General features: G+C 48.1%; 1 protein-coding gene across 3 annotated transcripts in view; it reads right to left on the reverse strand.

The window, feature by feature from the left end:
* The window catches only part of RGS9 (regulator of G protein signaling 9), a 63,147-nt gene that overhangs the window by 39,896 nt on the left and 4,977 nt on the right, over positions 1 to 18,274 (reverse strand). For all 3 annotated transcript variants that reach the window (XM_019733013.3, XM_019733012.3, XM_088802336.1), the window contains exons 2-8: positions 11,809 to 11,905; positions 8,100 to 8,150; positions 6,519 to 6,625; positions 6,270 to 6,321; positions 5,951 to 6,009; positions 5,094 to 5,170; positions 1,649 to 1,730 (exon numbers count right to left, since the gene is read on the reverse strand). In XM_019733013.3, the coding sequence (XP_019588572.3) occupies positions 1,649 to 1,730; positions 5,094 to 5,170; positions 5,951 to 6,009; positions 6,270 to 6,321; positions 6,519 to 6,625; positions 8,100 to 8,150; positions 11,809 to 11,905 (525 nt within the window). The remainder of the gene's footprint in view (positions 1 to 1,648; positions 1,731 to 5,093; positions 5,171 to 5,950; positions 6,010 to 6,269; positions 6,322 to 6,518; positions 6,626 to 8,099; positions 8,151 to 11,808; positions 11,906 to 18,274) is intronic.

Consider the following 18,274-nt stretch of genomic DNA (forward strand, 5'->3'; position numbering starts at 1 on the left):
GGAGAAGATGGTAGAGGTAGTAATCATAGAGACACACTGTCAAATTTAGGTAGTTCTGAATCATACTGGGAAGAGCCACTCAGTCATTTGCCTGGTGTGGGGGTTGAACGGTTACCCCAGGAGGACTGGGGGGAACTCAGATCTGTTTTTCGTTCTGTTCCCCATAGGCCTCCTGGGTTCAGGGACAGAGGGGAGGAGAGGGACTCAGGGCAGATCGTGTACACAGCCAGTCTATGCCGCTTTGCCAGGGATGCAGTCACTGGCATTCCCATACCACAGAGCCCCTGCATGTAGTATGGCAGCCATTCTCCACTCTGCAAGGAGCAGGATCCCCTCGGTCATGGGTGTCACTGGCCACCAGGGCATTGTATGGGCCACTTGCCCGTAGGCTCACCAAGTCTCCCTCTTTAGGAACAGATGACCGAATGCAGGCTAAACAATACACGATTCCTTTCTCATACAAAGATCTCACTCCGGGGCTACCAACAGGGAGGCGTGTGCTTGCCTCTGTTTCTTCAGGACCCTGACTCAGTCACCCACTCTTTCACCCAGCCCCCAGTGTCGGGCATCGGCTAACTAGTTTATCTAGAGGAGGAGCCCTGAAACAAAGCAAAACCAAACAAGCTTCTTGGGGATGAACCCCAGGATCTTAACCTCAGCCACAAGGCACCCAAACCAATGGCCCCAAGATGGAACACCTTATGGGGTATTTGTTTTGAGCGTAGAAAGAAAATAAGCAAAATGGCCAAAATCTAATGGGCTCAGAGTTCAAAACTCCAGACGTTTTGGCACCATGACTGACCCAGTTTGCTTTTTGATTCTGAGAATTTGGTTGCTTGCCAACCAAGTAAACGAAGGGAGGAAGAGAAAGAGCATTTGTTTTGAACTCGTCACTTTTCAGAATCCCTTTCACATCTTTCACCTCCCATGATCCATACGCAGCACGTGGGTCTGACAGAGGAGTAAACTGAGGCAGCAGAGTTTACTCCAGTGGGTGACAGTTTCTTCCTGTTTCTCTGTGCTGGGGGATGAGGCGACCACTTCCCAGAGATGAGATTTGACAAGTTACATCATTAATGTCTAGCTTGTCTGTCTGAGCTACTTAAAGTCCCACAGCCAGAGATGTAATGTGCCTTAAGCAATAAAGCTTAGCACATATTTACTCCTCTCACGCCTCCCCCGCCCCCATCACAGCCTCTGGGGACTGAATCCAGAAGAGGAGAAGGGGGAGCCAGAGACATAAGGCATAGCTTTGGATATGCAGAGTGTCAGTTCTCTACAACATTTTATTTTTCTGCTTTGGAGGCTATGTTCTAGTTTTTTTCTTCTTTTTCCAAGCTATCCTGGCCAAAAAAAAAAAAAAAAAAAGGTCCTAGCCCTCTTAAAAGACAAACTCGTTCAGGTCCCTGGCTTAGGTCATTTCACCTGGTCCTAGCACTAGCAGATGGGCCACGAGCAGAGCCCATCCACGCGGTGCATTTCCTCTTCCAGCCAAAAGGCCCTGGATGCTAACTCAACACCGAGCAGCCCCTCCTCTGATTCAGTTCCAGCCCCAGAGGGAGCTGAGCCAGCAACAGGGATGCTGAGGACAGGGTGGGGGTGGGGAGGCACAGAAGAGATGGGTGAAACCAGGAGGGAGAATACTCACAGGGCATCGGTGGACCAGCCAATACGCTTTCTCTTGGCAATCCAGTGCGTACCTGTCTGCTTTATTCCTTTCCTTTCCAGTCCTGAAAAGCCAGAAGCCATGGTTAAGGCCAGTGAGAGGCTGGATCTTTTTGCTCAGGCATAGACCCGATTCCTCATGACGCAGCTCTGCCTGACTGATCTGTGTTTGCCGTAATAATAATGACAACAGCAAACACTCATAGGACACTTGTGTGCTAGGCACCCAGCTAAATGCTTTCATGTGTCATTAATTCATTTAATCCTCCCAGTGACCTTTTCTCACTGCACAGTTCAAGGAACTGAATCAAAAAGAGATCAAATGCCCTGCCCAGGGTCACACTGTCAGCACACAGCAGGAATAGGACTTCAACCGGGGGGTCTGGCCCCAAACAGAGCCCCGCTCTGCCTGAGAGCCCTGGGCTGGGATGCCATCGACTCCACCAACTTCACCACTGGGGTGAGCGTGGATGACATTCTAGGCTGACATGTGACTAACCACCTGCCTTCTTAATGTTTGCTGCTTTGGGAAACCACATAATCCACATCTGGACAAGCAGCTAGCAAGCAATCCCAGAGCATGTGATGGGGCAAATGCTGGCCTCGGGGAATCCTCATTTCTCCCTACCTGTCAGTTCCACTCTGTCACTTTAAAGAGTTGGTGACAAGTCAGGGTTTTTTCTGAGCCCAGCTTATTGCCATAAAAGGCTACTTATTATCTTTCAGTCTCCCGCTTTCCCATTTTGGATAGAAAATGATGTTTTCTTCCTATAGGAGCCAGGCAACCTTAATTATCATGCACGGGCACCACTCAGCACCATTTCCACGGCGACCTGAGCTCACATTCGGTAATGCTTGTTTTCCTAGGCAACGTGGGATGACGCACATGCCCTCTACAAGACAGCAGATTTATTTGCCAGCTAATGTATTGTGAATAACACAACAACATCCAGAGAACCAGATGGGTGCAGAGTCATTCCAGAGGGGTGTTTTGCCAACCTCCTCGGGAAATTAAATATAAACACTGTCATTACAACTTCCCCTTGCCAACCTAACTTGATTTTCTACCAGGTTAACTACCCCCTGTCCTCAGGAGCCCGAGGCACTGTGGAGTTTCCATGGCGCTGGACAGCCCTGTAAATAGGGTAAATCACTAATGTATTCCAGTGGTCCTTTCTGGCTTTGCTCCTCTGCTCTTCTCTGATAGATGTTATTGGAGGACAGTCATGATGCATGGAATCACAGGCGTCAGTAAATGAGGAATTATTTTAGTTTGTCATAGTATGATTTTTAAAATAATACTATCACTCCATCAATCAATTATTCATTCATTCATGCATTCATGCATTCATGTATTCATGTATTCATGTGTTTATTTATCTCCCACTGTGTTCCAAGCACCGGGAGTATACTGCTGAACCAAACAGACTGCTATGGACTGAATATTTGTATGTCCCCAAAGTTCATATGGTGAAGCCCGAATCCCCAATGTGATGGTCTCTGGAGATCTAGAGCCTTTAAGAGGATATTAGGGTTAAGAGGTAATTAGATGAGGTCATGAGAGTGGGACCCTTATAATGGGATGAGTGCCCTAATAATGGGAGACACCAGAGAGCTTCTCTCTCTCCCCACCTTCTCCCTCATACCTCTCCCATACAACCCCCATGTTGCTTTGTCTCAAACACACCCAGGTAGGGTTATATGTCAGTGATGAAAGGGCAGTGCCAGCTCTCTCAGTGATGTTCCTCTATCTGAATCCAAGGCCTAAGAACAATTTTTCCCTCATGTGAGGCAATCAAGCCATTCTGCCATTAGGATTTTTGTTTTTTGCTGGACCTGCTCTCCTGCACCTATTGTGACGGTTAATTGTATGTGTCAACCTGACTGGGCCACAGGGTGCCCAGAGATTCGGTCATACATTGTTCTGGGTGTGTCTTGAGGGTGTTTTTGGATAAGAGTGTTTTCCGTTGAAGGCCTCAATAGAACAAAAAGGCTGATCTTCCTGCAAATAACAGGGGATTCCTCCTGCCTGACTGCTTTGCGCTGGGACACCGGTCTTTTCCCACCTTCAGAGCCCAACTAAATCATCAGCTCTCCCTGGGTCTCAGGCCTGCCAGGTTTCAGACTGGAACTTACACCACCGGCTCGCCTAGGTTTCCAGCTTGCCGACTACGGATCTTGGGACCTCTCATCCATTATAACTGTGTGAACTAATTCCTTATAACATATGTAAGGAATACACACACTCTCTTGGTTCTTTCTCTTGGAGAACCCTGACTAATCCACCACTACTCCGGTCCCAAGGCTGCTTCATGAGCATGGGGTCTCCACCATGTAGCCCCGCCATGCTCTAGCAGGCTTAGACCTGCCAGAACCTGGACCTGTCGAAGTGAGTAAGGCTGGGCCAGCTGCACTTATCCATTTTGGTAATCACTGGTATTGGTCCCCAGATATTCCTAACTCTCATACATCTCAGCCACATGGTAATACTATACATCCCCACCCCTCCTCCTTTGAAGTTATATATATGGCCTGCTTTGGCTAATGAATTGTGAGCAGAAGTGACACGTACCACTTGTGACCCACACAGCCTCTCTTCTCTCCCCCACTGCTCTAGAAACAGGCAAAGTCCAGATGGTGCTGCCCCTTCAGCATGGGTCCCCGAGCACAAAGCCTGTCAGAGCCCCAGCAGACCCACAGTGGCTATGTAACAGAAGCAAGATGTGAACACTGTGGTTTCATGCCCCTGAGACATGGGGCTATTTGTTACGCTAGCCGAACTTATCCTGACAGATACATTCTCTCCAACATTTACATCTGGCTCTTACAGACAAGGCAGAGCCCTCAAGGGGGATGTCGGCTCCAGTTCTGAAGTGGACAGCAGGCAAATGAGAGCAGCATGGGTGGTGACAACATGTAAATGTGATTATATCCCTCCCCTGCTTAAAATCTTTCTATGCCCCTCACCGCCCCCATCATGGCCCTTAGCACAAAGTGCTCTCACACTGTGCAGCTCCAGCCTCACCTCCGACAGTTCCAGGCTCTGTGCTCTCCACTCCTGCTACAAAGAAATGATTCAAGTGTGCTGACTCTGGTTCTGTCTGCTTAGAATATCGTTCCTCCCATCTTACCTCTCCTCTCCATCCACCGTCATCATCCTTCACCCAGGTACCTCCTATGCAGCCTCCAAGTTCAATGTCGTTTCTACAGTTTCTTTTCAAACCCCTGCCTGTGGATCTCATGTCACTGTAGCATCATGGCCGGTTTGCTCATCTGCCTGACCCACTAGACTATGTCTCTATGTTCCCTATGCCTGGTCCAGTGTTTGAGACAAAAATGCCCAATAAGAGTTTATTTTAATAAAAGGAATCAAAGAAGAAAGGGAGGGAGGGAGGTCAATCAGAGGACGAATGTCACCTTTCACTCACCTGTACTGCTCTTTGGCCTGCATAATGACGAAGTCCCACTTGTAGTTAATTTTTTTGTTCAAGAAACTGTAATTTTCCTAGAAAAGGAAAACAAAATGAGGACATTGAGTGCCGTGGCATAGGCCATTTCCAGTGAGCAGAAAGCCCTAAGTCAGTGAGGGCATGCTCCCGCTTCTGTGGCAACTAGCCCGTCCCAAAGAGCCTTCCGCCCCAGCTTTGCAAAGGCATTCATTCAAGGGGTAACACCAAATTCTCCAAAAGCTTCAACTTGGCATGTATTTTTTAAACTAAATGTATTCAAATCTGATTAGGAAGAGGGGAATGGTGCGGGTAAGAATATGGAAACTCAATATTCAACAACAGAACATCACAAATCCACAAAAGATAAGATCTACCATTGGTGGGATACTGGCTCTTCTAAAAATATGTGTGTAGAGAATAAAATCACAGCCAGATTGCTGCCATCTGCCCAGAAATCTAGCCCTTTGAGGATTAGGATGTGTCCTCTGAGAAAGCTGACTCGTCTAGCCTAAAACAAAAGTCGATACTAATGTTTTCCCATCACACACTCAAGTTCACATCTGTTAGCCACAATATGTATTATCATACATATTAAGTCATATTGTTTTGGGACAGCAGGGCTTAAATTATAGCAGGAGAAACTGAAGCTCAATGTGAGGAAGAATTTACTTCGGGGAGCTGCTTCTAAATATATGAATGTGTGATGGATGGATGGATGATGGATGGATGGATGACAAGAATACATAGGAATGTAGAAATAAGGGGAACAGGGTAAAAAGACAGCTCAAGATTATATTCCACTCAACTATAACCTCTACTTCAAAGCATCTTTGTACCTTTTCATATTCTTCTAAAATCCCTTTCTTCTTGATATTTCGCTTGGCTAGATAGATGGCTGCAGAAGAAAACAATGACATTTTCCATCATCATCATCATATTTTAAAATCGCATCTGCAGCCTCTCTGTGCATGAGGCTGCTGTGCTCAGCCTGGTAGAAAAACTCAGCAGACCCGCTCCCTTCCCCCAGGAACTCCCAATACAGATGTGAACTAACTTAAAGGTCATGATGACAGCAAGACAAATGCCACCAAAATGGAGGGAGTAAATAAATAAGCAGCATGTTAAGCACTACCAAAACACGGGAAAGAGTTTTACCGTAATCTGTATCTTCAGCTGGCCACTGCTGGGTTGGCCAGAAATACGGCGTCTACAACAGAAACCAGGAAACCTCTGAGCTCCCAGCCATGTGGCTTAAGAGATAAAACTTCCTTAGCCTTCCCCCCCCCCACCACCACCACCACCATCTTTTCTAATATCCTGGTCTGTGAGGATATGAAGCCAAACAACTATTTTTCAGATAAGATTAACCCCATATTCATACCCAAAGTCCAGGCCAAGACTTACCTGAAATCGGTAGAGGCTGCCGTCGGGTTTGAGGATGAGATTCTTGGGGTCTTGCAGGGGATAAATGTAGCCATACTTGACAATGAAGTTGCCCAAGTTCTGTGCCTCTGGGGAGAAGCAATTGAAACATGGAAGTTAAGAGCACAGGCTGAAGGCAGAAGCTCATTCCTTGGCCCCCACACAGCACCCCGAATTCAAGGACAGGTGGCCCCATCCTAATGGCACTTCATCCAGGGAGTGAGGACAGTGGCTCCTGAACTTGGCTGTGGACAAGTACCAGCTGGGGAGCATGCTAACAGGAGAATTCCCCAGGCAGACCCCCGGGAATGACAACTCAGGAGGTTTGGAGGGGAGCCAGTGACTCTGAATGCTAACAGGTGCCACAGGGGGTCCACTGCAGGCATTTAGGAATAACAGTTGGGGAAATCCTGGAGAAGCTTCTTCTAAGCCCTTAGGGTCTGAAGAAGTCCCCAGGAGTAGGGAGAGAATGTCTCTTTTTGACCAACAGACACTTCTTCAGTTCATAGGAAAGGGAGGCCATGTTTATTGTCAATTTCTCTCCCAAGCTCAACTCTGACTGCACCTCAGGTCCATTTACTCTGGCTCCTCCCCACCTCATTTTAATCCCTATCCCCCCTCCAGTTTGCTTGGAAACATAGTCTTGTTTCTGAATTTGCATCAATTCAAAGAAAACTGTCCTGCTTCTTTCTTAGAGGCACCAATGAAAGCAGGTATCTTTCCACCATTAAGAGAGTCCTCCCGTCCCCCAGGCCCACCTTGCCCCAAGACCCAACCCACATGCCATCACTTAGCTCAGCCTCCAAGCCTCGGGAAGACTTTCTCCCCAACCCTCCCTCTTCATGTCTCACGCCCTCCATCACAGACCAGACCCTCGTGTTTTATTCCTGTTGTACCAACAGCTTCTTTTCTAGTGGGAAGCCTGCAACCCAGCTTCTTTCAGCTCCTTTCTTTCCTTCAAGTTGCTACTAAACATCCTAGCTTATATATGATTATTATACACACCACCAAGCTCAAACAGCCCCTGGCTTCCTATTGCCTAGCTCCCAGAAAAACTGTGGCATCTGCAAGTGTGCCAGATGTACTCCCATCCCTCCACCACCCTCCATACCCAGCTGAAGTCATTTCTCCCAATTTCTTCTCGGTACCAACTTCATTTCTTGTCCATCCCATCTCTACGCCATTAATCCTGCTGGTTTCCCCTTCTGGGAAGCCAGACCCCCCGAGCTCTTCTCCACAATTCACGAGCATCACTTATTTCAAGACCAGGTGTGTGTATGCACCACCCTCTCCTAGAAGTATTTCTTGTCTGACTCCTCTCCAATTCCCCCTGTTCTTTACATGTTCTCTATCTATTGTAGGAAACAATTTTGTCCCCCAACTATCATGCATTCACTTTTGATTCTGGTTGTTTTACACATGAAGGCCTTGTCTCTCCAATTAAAATGGCAGTTTCTCAGTGACACAGGCTAAGCCTCCATTTAGTGTCTACCTTCCAGAGATTCTTTCATGAGGCTGCACACATAGTTGTCCTTGATACATGAGAACCAGACATGCCCTCACCCAGACTGGAGATCCAAAGCCGCTGAATGATCCATTGTAGAACATCACTTCCTGCAAAACAGAAGTATTTGCCCATCAGCAGAGCCACCCAACACATCCACTGACCTACATGCTGTTGCCCCACTGGCCTCCTCCCTGCTCAGCAGTGATCTCGTCCCTCTTCTGCTCAAAATTTTCAGGGACTCCCCTCCACCCCCACTCCCACCACCCCCACCACCACACGATGTTCAATCCAAACCCTGCAGCCCATAATTCAGGGATCCATGATCTGACTCCGGCCGTATTTCCAGCTTCACCTCCCCTACACACCCTTAATCTTTGCTTCTCTTGTGGGACTTATTTTCTTACCTTAGAATAATTTGTGCATGGACTAGCATTCGTCAAGTAGGAAGTAAACAGACTAAGTCTTACACTGAGAAAAAACAGACCCAAGACATGCTGTCTGGGGAGCTCTAGATGGAGCCTGGACACACAGGAGTAAATCAAAGCCAGGGATGGGAGGAGAAGGGGGGGGTGGGCTAAGGATGGGGAGGCTGGTTCTCCTATGCCCTCAAGTCCCTGGGCAGAACTGAGTCTGAGAATTCTAAATTCAAACCTGGCCTTCCAGGTCTTTGTGAAGGTTCTTTCGTCGAAGCAGGAGGATGGCACTTATTTTAAGTAGGGCGATTTATAACTTCGGACAATGGAATGTGGGCCCATTTGTACTGTTGCCCTGGAACCTGCAAGTCTGAGGGCTGGTCTGGGAACAATGCAGAGTGAAAACTGGTATCAGAAGTAACAGGAGAGGCAAACAAGGATGAGATCGGAGGAGAATGTGCACCCCTGCCACCCACCCACCAAGGATTCAGATTTACCTAAGGGCCAAGGCAAAGCCAAATTCCAACAAGTCCAGGCCCCAGGGAAGCTGTGTGCCTCCTACTCAATCTGGACCCTCCAGCCCCATAAGCAGAACATGCTCTTTGGAGGAGGAGGGCAGCAGCATCTCAGAAGACAGACAAGATGTCCTGGAACCAAGCGCTTCAATTCAGGTGCCATCTTGCAAACGCCAATGACCTCACTTTCCAGCAACTTTCAGCCTGCTTTACAAAGGCCAAGCTGGGTCCCTGCCTACATGAGAACCAACCCACAAAACACACCAAGAAGAAGGCCATTGCCTGTGTCCTTGTGACTGGACTGTTGCAAATGAGACTTCCCTCCTCAGAGGTGGCGTAGGGGCATTTCCTCTGGTGCAACTTCAGTGGGGGAAGGTGGCTTGTCACCCACTCACAGACTCTCTGAGCTTCATTACCTGCCCACAGCATGGCTGAGGATAGGCAAGCAATAATGCTGCCCTTCCTACCCACGCCCTGGGGCAATGTCCAGCCATTATCTCGTCAATGCCCACCGTTATTGCTTTCACTGTTGCTCTTAGCTTTATTCACCCCCAGCTGGCTGTTCAAAAGCAAAAATTCTTCATCTAAAATCCTACTTAAAATCCTAGGACTGGGTGTTTTAGACTTTCCACCCTCTGTCTCATTGAATGCTGTACAGTGGTGTGCAGACTGAGAGACCGAGGCAGACAGCAGACTGTTAGCGCTCTTCAAGGAGCCCAGGGTTTCTCATCCCACTTAACTGCTCCCTGAAATAGATCGAATGAGATTACAGGGCCACTGGCATCTGCCTCACGTGGTCTGTGCTGACAGCACAGCAGGCTCCTACGTCAGCCACCTTCACCCCCAGAAGTCCTGGGTCACCTGCCATCCAAGGAGAAGAATGGCAATTATCCAATTTGCTTTTATTAGTGCTAATGCTACAACTGCAAGACAAAGCTTTTCCTGTGTCCTATGCTGAAAACAGCTGGAATTCACCAGCAGGAGGAACAAAGGAAAGCATGACAGGGTGGGCAAAACCAGGAACCAAAGAAGGACAGCAGGTCACACACATTGACAGTGGACAAGAATACAGATGCTGGAGTCACATAGCTGGGCTCAAATCCACGCTCAGCCATGTATGATTTTAGTGATATGGGGACAAGCTGCCGAGCCTCTTTGTGTCTCAATGGCCACATCTGCAAAAAGGGGATGGCCACATCTATCCCTAACTTTGCCTTGATTATAATTGTGCGGGAACTTGCTCGCTATCACCACCCGTGGAGCATCTAGTATGCTGACCGCGTGCACAGTACTATCTCATTTAATTCCTTCAATCACTCTCTCAGACAGGGGTTACTATTTCTGCTTCTAAAATGAGAAAATTGAAACTAGGGCTACACAGCTAGAGAAAGGCATCCGAATGATTCAGTCCCAGGGAGCCTGACTCACTGTCCAGTGCTCTTTGCCCAGTGATTGACCAGGACTGAGGTTCCCTCAGTCAATAAACTTTTAGTACATGTGCTGCCAAAGCGAGCACAAGTCACTAAACTTTTAACCTCCACCCTGAGCCAAAGCTGTGCTAAACACTGGGGTTACCCAGATGAGCAAAACGAGATTTCTCCTCGCAAGGGCTTGCTAATCTAGTGGAGAATGCGGGCCAGAATTAATGACAGCCAGGCACAGAAAGGGGGCCGAGGCAGGGATGCCTTCAGGAAGAATTGCTACAGCTGCATCTTAAACACTGGGGGACAGCGGAGGCACCCTGAAATGTCTGCCCATGGAGCCCTGCTCTCTGGGTGCCCGAGCTACTCTGGTTTCTAGCCTTTCCAAAGTTTCCTTTTCTTGGGGGAGCTACCCCGTCACATTCCAATCAATTCCTCTTTTGGACCAACTGGCTGGGATGAGAGTTGATCTCCTGTTGCTTGCCCTCAAGGAACCCCAAGTGACACATGGCTGGCGGGGGCACTCCTTCTTCCAAGCGATCAGAAAGGGAAATGGGAGACTGTTAGCCAGCTTGCCTCTGCAAAGACTAAAGCACCTTGAGTGAAAAATGAAGAGGTCGTGGGAGGGGTAGAGACAGAGGACTCCCAAGGAGCTCAGCACAGGCGGGAGTCCCCAGCTTGTGCTTTGAAAAGCTGTGTGCTTCTGTAGACAGTCTGCCTCAATGGGAAACCTACCCTTTACTGCAAACCTCAAACCATGAAACATATGCAACGCATGTAACAAAATACATTCTTATTTGGGGGTCCAGCCTCTTCTGCCCACCCATCTCCTCAAATGATGCTCTGGAGCCCCACATCCCACACCCGGAGACAGGAGACAATGGCGCCATCCCCACAAGGGAGCTAAGAAGGGTGTGAATATGAATTAGAAGGTAGGGGCGGGTAGAGCTTAGAAAGGCCAATTTTTTTCTGCCACGTAGTTTTGTTTTTCTGCTACCTGACTTCTTTAAAACAAAACAAGGCAAACAAACAAAAAATGACAGTAAAAGTTTTTTCAGTGACCTCCTGGGAGGAATGGCTTCAAAAGCGACCTGTTGAGTCCTTTTCTCCTTTCTTTCTGACCCCTTCCGCAGAAGAAGCCTGTGGTCCAGCAATCAGCAAACTTATTCTGTTTGGGGCTAGAGAGTAAATATTTTTGGTTTGGTGGGCCATGATATAGTCTCTACACAACAATTTAACTCCGCCACTGAAGTGTAAAAGCAGCCAAAGACAATACATAAATGAGGACGTGGATGTGTTCCAATAAAACTTTATTGACAAATACAGGACACGGGCCTAATGTGGCCCATGAGCTATAGCATGCCACCTCCTGCTTATGGTCGTTCCAGGCCAAGAGTAAATCACAAGGCACATTACCTGTCATGGCATGAGGGACGCTGGTGACCAGGATCTTCTGGTTCTGCATTCTGACCCCTGTCTCTGGGTTCTGCATGTCCTTCACCAGCGCTTCAATCTGCAAGACAGAAGCGAAAAATCTGGCTGAGCAGCACCATTTCCAAAGCTGAGTCAGGCTCTTTTTGCAGCACCGGGGCATCAAAAGACACGAAGATGAACCCAAGGAGCTGGCAGCCTCGGTGGCATGGAGTAACCGTAACGCAACCAGAACCACCCATGTGCTTCACAGACACAAACACCCTCCCTGAGTGTGGGAGGTCAGAGAGATTCATCCTGGCTTGGAGCTTCTGCAGAGGCTCTTAAGAGGAGGTGGGACTTAAGAAAAACGAATTTTGCTGGACAGAACGTGAGAGGACAACACGAGCAAAACCATAAGAGGATGACAGTACCCATGGTGTGAGTGGGAGATGAAGCTGGAACGGCAAGTGGAGGCCAGATCACAATGGGCCTCGAATGCCACTCCCAGGGTGTGGATTTTGTAGGGAAGGATAATGTGGCCTGCGTTTTGGAAACGGGTCCATGACAGAGAGAAGAACACGAAAGTATAAAGAAGTTTGCCAAGATAGAGAAAAGCAGGGAGACCCAGTCAAAGCTATTGCAATAATCTGGGCAAAAAAACGATGGGGCTTCACCCTGGCCTCTTCTATCCCTTGGTCTGTTCTCAGCAGAACAGCCAGAGTGAGTCTTTCTATTATTTTAGAACATGTCGCTCCTCTGTTCAAAACCCTGCAAGACCCATTCCACTCAGAGTCAGAGCAAAGTCCCCCTACTGGTCTCCATGGCTGGGACCCCTTCCTTCCTGAATCTTCTCCCACCACTCCCCACCTCCGATCCAGCCACACTGGCCACCTTGCTTCTCCTGACCATGCCAAGCAGGTGCCCAGCCTCCTGCCCCAGGGCCTTTGCTCTGGCCATTCCCCTGTGCCTGGACCACTCTTCCCAAGCGATCTATGTGTCTCACTCCCTCACCTCCTTCCTCTTGTAATAGTTTCGGGAGGCCCACCCTGACCATCCTACTTAGGGCTGCAATCTTGAACTCCACCTCTGGCATTCCTGACCCCCAACTCGCTTTTCCTACAGCACTCCCCTTCTAATATCCTAAATCATTTACTTATGTATATATTGCTTATTGTGTGTCTCCCTTGCTCTGAGAAAGTAAGCTCCTCAGGGGCAGGTCTTTTGTCTGTTGTTCGCTGCTCTATTGCAACTGCCTGGAACAGTACCTGGCACCCAGGTGGTACCCAATAAACAGCGGAGGCAGGAAGTAATAAACAAAAGAAGGCAGCAGCAGGAAAGATGATAAGAAAGTGTGGCTTTTAGAGCCCTAATTCTAATTCTAGTTGACTCGAATTAACTGTATTTGCAAGTGATTGGTTCAGTAAGGGTAGCAAAGTTTATGAACATATGTGATCAGAGTTGCCAGTTGCCAAAATACAAAAGGCAAAAGGAGCACCTTCTGACAGCAAAAGCTGCTGCTTTGAAATGTTGTCTGGGAAGGGCTGCTGAGATATCGTGTCTGGCAGGTGACTGCAAATGTCTGTCTCAACTTCCAAAGACTTAAGGGTCAGAGATTATGAATTAGAGTCATGAATATCAGTGAGAAAGCGAATCAGCCCAAGCGAATCCACGAGCTGTCCAAGGAAGGTGGAGCTGCAGGAAGACAGCCACAAGGACGGCCTTGATTGTCTTTTGAGTATTTTTTAAATGTTTTATTAATAAAAAAATATTTTCCCACTTGAAAAACTTAAATGGAAGTAAAATCAACGGAAGGCTATCGTCAAACAAACTGGATGGGTTGGTACAATTTAAAGAAAAGACAGGCCAAGTGTTTCTCTCATCAATATCTGTGGTTGGCATTGACAAAGCCTCACATGCAAAGGTTTCAAGCTTCATGTTCCCTCAGGAAACGCCTCACTGATGGGGAAACGGTGCACTCCCCCACCCCACCCCTCACATGCTTGCAAATGGTCAGCCAGTTGTTCAAGTAATCAGGTAGTCCTGGTTGACTCTGGGAAACCAGACAGAAGAAGATGTGGTCCCTGAGTGCAAGGAGCTCTCTGTCTAGTGCCAAGTTAGTACAGGACAACATGGGAAGTACCATGAGGAAGGCGAATCATGATATCATGAGAGCATGACAGTGCCAGGAGTGGGTCAGGATGGGTGGGAGGACCCTGGGGTGAATGTTAAAAAGATGAATAGGAATTAGGCAGTGGAAAGGAAACAAGATGGTGGGCAAGGGCATTCCAGGCTCAAGTGGCAGCAGGAACAGGAGAAAAGAACCTGAAGGAGCAAGTGGGAACAAAGACCTTTCTTGTCCTTCTCTGGCCGGCAGCCCTCTCCCAAGGTCAGGGCAGCAGCGTACAGCTGGACATATCCTCATGGAAGGTGGCACCTCAAAACCAACCTGTCCCCACCCAAACTAAAACAGCTCACTGGTCCACCTGTTTCCCCTCGATTATACTAACTTGGGTACAGCATCATTATTCTCCTGCTATTTAATAAAAGACACTGTACAGCCCTTTACAGTTTACAAAGTCCTTTTACAGTTTGTGCGTGTTCGTGGCCCAAAGGAAAGGAACCCAAGGTTCTCGCAGCCTCAGTAGGACTTCTTTTCTCTACTAACTGTAAGATTTCCTTTCTGAATCTCCTTCCTCTACCACAAAATGGGGGCATTTACACCCAACTAGTTGGTATGGTTTTGTAATCTCTCAGAATATAAGCACTTGTATGAAGATGCGTTATAAGGACAGATGTGTTATATATGCAAAAAGATGTATACTTTGTAAGGAAAGATATGCCAGTAGTTATGGTTAGAATCACCAATATGAGTAGCATTTGTACGATTAGTGCATCTTGGAAACTTTGCACGTGGGGCTGTGTAATAAAAATCCTGCGCTACTAACCAGTCAAATATAGGTATTTATTGAGCTCAAACTAAGTACCCAGCACTGGGGTGGGGGATACACAAAGGTGAACAACATACTCCCAGTCCTCGGAGAGTTGGGAAGACCTTTGTATGAGAATAAAAAGTTAACTAAGATAAACACTAGGGACCTGGAGGCAGAAAAAGCTTAGTTCAATCCCCGCTCCAATGTGTAAGCTAGATAAATTGCTAAATCTCAGTAGGACTCAGTTCTCTGTAAAGTGGAGATCGCAGTAGTACCTACCTCAGCAGAGGGATGTTGTGAAGATTAAGTGAGACTGGGCATTGAAAGCACTTAGTACCGTGCCATGCGCGAAGAAAAAATGTATCAGATGGCAACTGCAGACGGAATTATGCACCAAAAAAATGGGGAGGGAACCGCCTGGAACAAGAGCCAGGAAGAAGAGGACGGCTGAGATGATCAAAGCACAGTGCATAGAAGGGAGGCAGGATTTTTCTAGACAGTGGGAAGGGGCTGCATTCCAAGGTGGGGGGGGGGGAGTGAAAAGGTCCCTCCATGCAAGAAATGGAAAAGATGGAAATTGGAGCCCTTGTGGTACGTAGTACGTTGATGGGAATGCAAAATGACGCAGCTGCTATGGAAAACAGTATGGAGGGTCCTCCATAAATTAAATAGAATTACCATAGGATCCAGCAATCCCACCTCTGGGTATTTATCAAAAAGAATTGAAACCAGAATCTCTAAGAGATATTAGCAGTCCCATGCTCACTGCAGCACTATTCTCAAGAGGCAAGAGGTGGCAACAACACAAATGTCCATTGACTGATAAATAGATACAGAAAATGTGGCACATGCATACAGTGGAATGTTATTCGGCCTTTACAAAGAAGGAAGTCCTGTAATATGCGACAAAATGCATGAGCCTGGAGGACATTCTGCTCAGTGAAATATGTCAGGCCCACCAGAACTGCTTGATTCCACTTATGGGAGGTATCCAAAAGGCAAATTTCTAGAATCAAGGAGTAGAATGGTGATTGCCAGGGGTTGGAGGGAGGGGGCAATGGGGAGTTGCTCATCAACGGGCACGAAACTTTGTTTAAGCAAGAGGATAGGTTCTGGAGATCTGCTCTACAAGGTAACAATATTGTGTGTACACTTAAAGGTAGATTCTCATATTGAGTGTTCTTACCACAATTAAATAAAATTGGAGAGAGAGAGAGAGAGAGAGACAGAGAGAGACAGAGAGACAGAGAGACAGAGAGAGAGAGAGAGAGAGAGAGAGAGACAGAGAGAGAGAGCGAGATTGACTCAGCTGCACTGGCGGGAAAGAATCCTGCAGGGGAGCCCTGACTTGGGAAAACTCTTCCTGCCACCTCCCCCCTCGGCCAGACAGCTCCTGAAGCTGGAAGGCTCCCACCTTCCCGAGGAGGGAAGGAGTGTGGGACAAGGTCCTAAATCAACGCTAAGGGCAGATTTCCTCTGTCAGTCTGCTGCTAAACTAGCATTTTCAGCTGAACCATCTTCTGGAGAAACAGCTGCAATCAGGTGCCTGGTCGAGGTCACTCCAGGCACAGCACCAGCTGCGCAGCCAGCGAGCAGGACCAGTGGGGGCCCAGGTGGCGCCCAGGGCCCCTTGTGCAAGACTGACTGCAGGCTTCATCTGCGCGGACACTTCCTTGGCTCACAGAATTGTTCTGCAACAGAAACTGTTCATTTTGGCTCCATTCGGAGCTGCAATGTCCAGGCCTGACAGTGTCTCAGGCCACTGGGTCAGTGAAGGGAGCAAAGAAACGTCAGCAGGGGGGTTGGGGACCAGGGGACAGAGGAGCCTCAGGCTGGCCGTCCAGGGTTCTCATTGATTGAGATGCTACTCCAGGAAGTGCCTGCTTTTCAGATGTGAGGGCCCAGGCCTCCCCTTCCCCACATTACCTGCCAGATGAAACCCTACATTTATTCAGATATAATTTTCAGATGAAACAGCAGCGTTTCATGGAAACAGAGGGTCCAGATATTGGAGGCGAAATAGAAACCTACCTTCCAAGTTAAGAAACCTGAGTTTCTCTGATAGAAAGAAGATTTGATCCCTTCTCTTCACTTAAAAAAAAAACAATACATATATATATGTGGTTATAAAGAATTTGAAAATAACCTTCAGAGGAGGAATAATTAGAGTTATTTTAAAAGCACAATGAAGGGGTGTCAAATTCCTTTCTAGCAGGTGTGTTACCCTTTCAAGAAAGGAAGGGCTGGTGGGAGGAGGGAACATCACATGAATCTCGTCACATGGATAACATTTTGAGGGCGTTTTGCCCATTGGAATTCCGATCAATTTTCCTCAGAACTTTCCTCATATAAATTCATCAGAGAGGTCTCCCCAATCACCCCACAAGGAAACAGTAAAATTCTGGCTGTGGCAGTGTCTCGAGGGATTCTGTTAGGAGCTGAATTGTGTCCTCTCCCAATTCCTATGTTGAAGTCCTAACCCCCTGGACCTCAGAATGTGACTGTTTGGCGATAGCGTCTTAAAGAGGTAATGGATTTAAAATGAGGTCATCAGGGTAGACCCTAATCCAATATGACTGGTGTCCCTTTAAGAAGAGGAAGTGAGGATACAGACACACACAGAGGGGAGACCACATGAGGACATAGGGAGAACGCAGCCATCTGCAAGCCCAGAAGAGAGGCCGCAGATAAAACCAACGCTGCCATCACCATGATCTCAAACTTTCCCGCCCCCAGAAGTGTGAGCAAATAACTTTCTGTTGTTTAAGCCACCCAGTCTGTGGTACTTGGTCATGGCAGCCCAAGCAAACTCACACACGCTTGGTTTCTATCTCACCTCCCTCAGAAAACCCCTTTGCCCATCGTAGATAAGAGCATCTGAATTGTTTCCCAAGTTCTCCAGAGAGCGAGAAGCACTTGCCTTTCTGATCCAAACTGCCGCCAACTCTTACACCCTCCTCCTTGTGTCCTGTGGGAGTCCCTCCCCTCTGGAGATGAGAGAAAGGACAGCCATCCCCACCCCAAATGTCAATGCCCACTCCTAACCAGACTCAGCTCCCCGGCGCCTCCCAGGAGCCATATCTCCTTCCCAGGCAACAGATAAATGTCACATAACCAGGCTGTGCGGGACCCTGTCTGACCCCATGTTGGGGGTGGGGGGGTGGGGTCGAGATGTCAGCCCCACATTTCCTTTCTCAGTTGCCAACGTGCTGTGGTGTGAGTGCAGGCCTGTCAGGGGCCTCCGACATCACGAAGGAGCAGAAATGATGGCTTTGAAGGCCTCCACATCCCACCCTCCACGCCCACACCACTCCCCGAATTAAGGAGCTGTCACTCACTGTGCAAGAAGTCTGGGGCTGGAATTTTCCTTTAAGCCAGAGAAGGCTCCCAGGGGGGTGATAATAATCAGTACTTTTCTGTACGAGGATGGGAAGAGCGACCCAGAACCACTGGGTTGTTTTGCTAACCGAGGAGAGGGGCCTTCAGCCAATAAGTCTGACCACACGGAGACTAGCTGACCTCCCGGCCATCTCACCCCA

The sequence above is a fragment of the Rhinolophus sinicus genome, chromosome 12 (genome assembly GCF_057876585.1).
Source record: "Rhinolophus sinicus isolate RSI-liver-muscle chromosome 12, RSI-T2T, whole genome shotgun sequence".
Classification (NCBI taxonomy): domain Eukaryota; kingdom Metazoa; phylum Chordata; class Mammalia; order Chiroptera; family Rhinolophidae; genus Rhinolophus; species Rhinolophus sinicus.